Genomic DNA, 6058 nt, shown 5'->3' with positions numbered 1-6058 from the left:
CTTTAATAATCTTGCTCTTGAAGTTATTCAGCACAACTATCAAGTCCTCTGCCTCTGCCGGAGAGTCTGTACCATCATGACTGTGGGAGAAAGAGAAATGGGAGGTACAAGTTTGGAATCACTGATCACGTTAATCATTTTGTTACTTGATTCAATAACGGTTTATAACGTAGTTTGATATATGAACCGAATGTCAAGATATTTCTGAACCTGTGTTCAATATTCTTCTCATTAAAGCGTTAAGACTCTTCCGCCGTTGCACTTTTGTTTCTTTGCAGTTCTACAGTTACAGACTGTAGTCCATCTGTTTCTCTGATACTTTGTTACCCCCTTTTACCTTGTTCTTCAGTGGTCAGGACCCCATGGACCCTCACAGAGCAGGTACTATTTGGGTGGTTGATCATTCTCAGCACTGCGGTAACACTGATGTGGTGGTGGTGTATTAGTATGTGTTGTGCTGGTACGAGTGGATAGTAAGTGGAGCTGAGAAAATGGACAATGAGCGTAGAAACAAGGAGGTGGTCATGATGATGTGCCTGATCGGTGTGTCATTCAATCAGTATCTTTGTTATTAATATTATTCCCATAAAACCACACTATTTTAAACCTGAAGTTTAATTTACTTCTTTTTGTTTTCAGGTTATGCCCTTTTTTCTGGCCTGGGATTTTATGGAAGATTTTATGTTTATATATCAAAGTTCTCTCTGCAGTTTATTCTCAGAGATCAGTTTTATGTAATGTTTAGACAGTCTATATTGTCTGCATCACGATACCAAAATCACTCTCGTCTTCTGACAAACATGAATCGGGATCTGAAGAGTTCTCATACTGTGCATCACTGTTGCTCAAAGACACACCCACTACAACATTACCTACTTTGGCTGTGGCTCTCTAACCAGAACCAGTCTAAAGCAGAATGATGTCATCATTTACATTTATGGCATTTGGCTGACGCTCTTATCCAGAGACTTACAATTTAATACTTTTACACAGGTAGGCGAAGGCAGTGTTAGGAATCTTGCCCAAGGACTCTTATTGGTATAGTGTTGGTTGTGCTTACCCAGGTGAGGATTGAACCCCAGTCTACAGCACAGAAGGCAAACCACTATCATCATATGACATCAAAAATAAAGATGGTGGATTGAAACTGACCTGTATATCTAAAACGATTGCATACGCATCATGCCAAGTGCGTGGCAAAGTAAAGTAAATGAACCACAATCACAAACTTATGCTATTTTTTTTTGTTTCAAGGGGAAAAACACATCTCTTTAACTCACACTACTGAGAATCAGTGATGCTTTAAAGACAGCCAGGTATTTTGTCTTGCCGGTTCTAAATGGTTAATTGATATGTAACATAAATTATAAATAACATGCAAAAATTCAATAATCTATTTACAGTAATTATTTGCTAAGTTGTATGCCTTGAGATGTCTGATCGGTTGGGGCAATCTGGATATTACATTTATTATAATTTAATTCTCTGCTCTATTGCTTCCTTAATTCACTAAAATTTTTCCCACAAACTATTCGAAACCAATGAAGATGGATATTACTGGCATCCTACTGACATTAGAATGATGCCTGTTCTTTCCTCAAAATTGTTTCTATATTACTGAAAACACATTTACCTGTAGATCTTGTAAATGTCATCTGATCGTCCTTTCCTCAGGCGGAGAATCCAAGCTCCTGGGTTGGCCTTCAGCTGGAAGTAGCCCTATTGAAGAGAGAAAGAAAAGGATCAGAATCAATAGCCAAATAATTAAGCCACAGCTCTGTGGCAGCTCAAGTGCATGCAATCATTAGATCAGAATGTAACTCCATATGGACATCCTCCTCACCAGGTTGGCCATGACGATGGTGTCCACTATAACGGGTTCAGAAGCTGTGCCCAGAGTGAACTGCAGGCCGCGAGGTGGCTGACCTGTGCTCACATCAAAGCAGTGACCCTCCAGCAGGAGATACTCCAACTCGTACTCAGCAGGCACAACGCTGTCCACCTGAAGGGCATGCAAGAGCACAAAGCTCAGAGACCGAACAGCAGTGTAAAACCTCAATGTAATTAATCCATTCATCTGTTTATTCATTTAGTGAACTGTTCGGTTCTATAATTATAGCAATTACTCTTGGCTTTACAGCAAGTACTACAGCCCCAAAATTATATTGGTGCTTCTATGTTTTCACTAAAATACATTCACTGTAAACAGTTAAAGTCATGTGAGACGATTTTATGGGTATTCAAGTACTATTCACGTATTAATGAGCCGAGTTTCTGGGCTCATCTTAATGTAATCATGAACTGCACTGGACAAAATGTAGACAACTCACTGATCAAACCACAAAGAACGCCATACCTCCTCTAGGTAGATGTTGTCCAGGTCGTAACGTGTGTGAACAGACTCTACCATCCAGCTCTCGGGGGTGTTCAGGTTCAAGGTGAAGAGAGGAGACTGTGGCATGTCCAAGAACTTGGCCATCGGGCCTGGAGCAAAGCTGTTATCGGCCATGAAGGACACCTCTGGCTCCAGCACGTACCGGTAGAAGCTAGAAGAAAGGAAAGACAAAGACTTTAGTGTCACTTACAAAAACTTGTACCACAGAGGGAAAGAATGGATGGTGGTCATTTCTAAGCACTTGACATGTAATGTAAACGATCTAATTCAACCACTATAAGTGTGTGGCAGTGTGTAGCTGTGTAGCTTCCACTGTGTTAGACTTCGATTTTTTTAAGCTGTGGAGATGCTGCAACATGTGCAGTGGCTCGATAAAGCGTGAGCTGTCTCTGAGTGTGCTCCCGTGGAGTCCTAGGTTGCCAGATGCTCACCTTTTCAGCGGCATGTCAGAGAGCTTGGACTGGCAGTTCATGAAGACTCGCAGGTTGACGTTGACCAGCTGCTTCAGGACCTGAGAGGACCACACAGAGCGAGGCAACAGATGACACAGAGCTTTAAAGCCTGAGAGTAGAGGAAAAAGTGCCGAGCAATATAATATATATTATATTATTTATTTTTAATTCTTTAATTCCTTGATTTTCTATTTTATTATTTATGTGTTACTTTTATTATAAATTTTCAAATGGCTTTTTTTTTTTAGTTTTTTTCATTCCTTCAAAGCTTTTATTTCTTTTCTGTTCTTCTCTTTAATATTATTATTATTAACCCGAAGGTGAATGTCAAAAATACACCTACTAGGAAACAGACAGTTTATGTGAAATTAAAATCCTTTCATTGTGTTTTCTCGCACAGTTCAAAAGTAACACTGAAAATCAAATATTGCGTAAAAAATTCCAAAGACAGTAAGATGTCTCCAAATTTTTGATGTACACGGCATTATCTATATTTCATTTACATGTGTACAAACGAAGTATGGACTAATGGCTATGACGAAGTGTCCATCATCGTTAGTAGATCAGGATCAGCATTTTATGAGTATTTTGTGGCTTTGCTTCCAAAACACTTATGATTTCTAGTAAAACGCAGCTTCATAGCTTTCAAATTGTTTGTGGGAAACAAGCCCATTACAAAGAGATTTAGAAGAGGCTATCCAGTGTGATAGTTGCTGTTCAGCCCTGTCCACATCCCTATGATGCCTGAAGGTCATGAGAGAATAACTCCCTGCCTAAGTGACTGTGTGTGAAAGACTGGAGGGGAAATTAATAATGAAAATCATACTTTTAGTTCTCCAATTATTAGTTGTGGCATAACCACTGTTTTTTGATAATTCCAACTTATCAACCCTCAGAAAAACTAAATATCTTGATGCATCTCATGCCTTTAAGCATGATCCTACAATGGTTCCCTAAACTGGGGTACATGTATGCCCAGGGTTACGCCCAATTATATTAGGGGTCCATCAAAAAATCTTGATATTTACATGTAGTTTAATCTTCATTTCTGGAATGTACTTTTCATGAGTGATGGGTGAATTTAATAGGCATAACATCCAGCACAGAAAAATAAAAATCAACAAAAATTGATATTTTTTTGCATAGCGATGACAGGCATTATAGCAATATGCTCATAAAGATAGGGATAAGGATTGAGAAGGCACACAGGATTTAATATCTGATGGGATACAAAACTGTTTGAGAACCATTGCTGTACTACACTATATATATTCTAATATTCTATATTTCTCAGATTTCTCTACACAAGCGAAGTCATTAGGGACATGGATGACCGTCGAATAAATCACAGTGTTGTGGCTCTTACCAAGAGTAAAGGAGCCAGTTTCTGCGCATCTCTGGTCACGGGATCCACCACGGCCACCACGTCAAAATACACCTCCTCCTCCTTCGGACGGATCTTCACGGCACTGTGGAGATGAGAGACAAATCACTGATGGAATGCATCACCCGGAGACGATGACGCCATTTCCAATAGGCAATGCTTCAATTCATTCATCTCACAATACGAGAGAAAGAATGAATTACCTGTATCTGTCCGCCATGAAGCCGTACTCAATCCGAGCCTCGCCTTTGGGCTGCGAGGACAGCAGCGCGTCCACCTTCATGACCAAATCACTGGCTCTGAAAAAGACACGCAAGCAAAGTGATAAATATATACATATATAGACCTGCTGCAGTTGCACTTCTACAGAATCTGCATTTTAGCTATTTCAGCAAGCAGAACTGGAGCTTCCTTCGAGCTACCACGGTTTCTATCACCATATAAAAGATTAAAAGACACACAAGCTTTGATGTCTTGTAGGATGCACTGCAATTTTTCAGAGGGAGAGGGAGATCAGAGCACAGTTCAGATCATGTATTTAATCAGAGCACTGAAAGTGTGTACTGATAAATGTGTTTTCTTCTTTAAGATGGTGGTTTGTGGCATAAACTAGAAAAAAAAAAAATAGTAGGTCAAATTAAAAGAACAAGTTAAAAGAACGCAAAAACAGCTTTGAGAAAGTGCGTTACTAGTGGAAAAGAGTTGATGAAACCACAGAAATAGCATTTTTCATATTAGGATTAACATTCCAGAAATATGAAAATCACTGTTAAAATCTAAAAATCATACAGTTTGTAGCATGTGACTCAAATAATGCAAAAAAGGGCTTTTATAAGTTGTTATGCTACTGCATCTCCACAAAAAGGGGCGGGGCTTTCCCCAATGAGGCTTTACCAGAAAGCCCTTTGGCACTTTTCATTAAAGTGGACAATCAGTGAACCGTCTCCTCTTCCTTTATAATGTCTCGACTTACTCACCCGTTTTTTTACATACTTGCTTATGACACTATTTGACATATTGTTGACAAGCATATGGACAAAATCCAGGCAACACGATGGCCGCTACTGATTTTAGGTATATAACAAACTATTAGGTGTTAGCCGGCATGCTCTTAGCCAGTTAGCTTCCCAGGGAATTGTTTTCCTACCAAGAACATTGACCTTCTGCTCGTCAAAGCTGGTGTAACATATTAAGTGTTACCCAATACATTTTTTCAAAGAGCAGTGGAAACAAATTTGACAAAACCTCTCTTTCAGCTACAGTTTATGGTTAAACTTACTTTGAAAGTATATTTTTTTGCTATATTATACATGCAGTGACAAAGTGAAACTTTATTCAGGAATGCACTTCCATTTTTATTTAATCTACAAAGTATATTTAACTTTGGAAGCAACTGTGTGATGATTCAGGCATGCAGTTGGCACAAGTTTCTCCTTTTGGCTTAGCTACATTAGCACCAGCGCAAAATAAGAGAAGCAAACTTCACATACCGAAGCTCTGGAATAAGAACAAAACTGTGTGAATCCGCGTTTTGCTTAAAGATGAAATGATTTAAACTCAAATGGTTTTAAACCGTCTGCAAGATAAGAACCAGAGAGTGGGCATGTCTGGGGGGGCGGAGCCATCAGGAATAAAGCCATAACTATACCTGTCCTCCTCCACACCCAGCTGCTGCACTTTGTTTTTGATTCTTTCTCCAGAGGTCTTCAGAATAATGCTCTCGAGAAGCAGGAAATCGTCCTGGTTAAAGACCTCCCCATCCTCCAATGGACCAATGATCTGCAAGGGTAAAAGATACGTGGAGTGACAAATTATGGTGAGTCATGT

At 39.4% G+C, this 6058-nt stretch overlaps 1 protein-coding gene across 3 annotated transcripts in view; it reads right to left on the bottom strand.

The window, feature by feature from the left end:
- The window catches only part of uggt1 (UDP-glucose glycoprotein glucosyltransferase 1), a 45116-nt gene that overhangs the window by 12129 nt on the left and 26929 nt on the right, over window positions 1-6058 (bottom strand). For all 3 annotated transcript variants that reach the window (XM_017700283.2, XM_037533876.1, XM_037533874.1), the window contains exons 24-31: window positions 5880-6010; window positions 4435-4530; window positions 4214-4316; window positions 2827-2906; window positions 2357-2546; window positions 1844-2002; window positions 1634-1719; window positions 1-80 (exon numbers count right to left, since the gene is read on the bottom strand). The exon at window positions 1-80 is cut by the window's left edge and continues 5 nt beyond it. In XM_017700283.2, coding sequence (XP_017555772.1) covers window positions 1-80; window positions 1634-1719; window positions 1844-2002; window positions 2357-2546; window positions 2827-2906; window positions 4214-4316; window positions 4435-4530; window positions 5880-6010 — 925 coding nt within the window. The remainder of the gene's footprint in view (window positions 81-1633; window positions 1720-1843; window positions 2003-2356; window positions 2547-2826; window positions 2907-4213; window positions 4317-4434; window positions 4531-5879; window positions 6011-6058) is intronic.

This window comes from Pygocentrus nattereri, chromosome 2 (assembly GCF_015220715.1).
Source record: "Pygocentrus nattereri isolate fPygNat1 chromosome 2, fPygNat1.pri, whole genome shotgun sequence".
NCBI classification, from domain to species: Eukaryota; Metazoa; Chordata; class Actinopteri; order Characiformes; family Serrasalmidae; genus Pygocentrus; species Pygocentrus nattereri.
The sequence above is the reverse complement of the archived record's forward strand: the minus strand, read 5'-3'. Positions and strand labels throughout refer to the sequence as shown.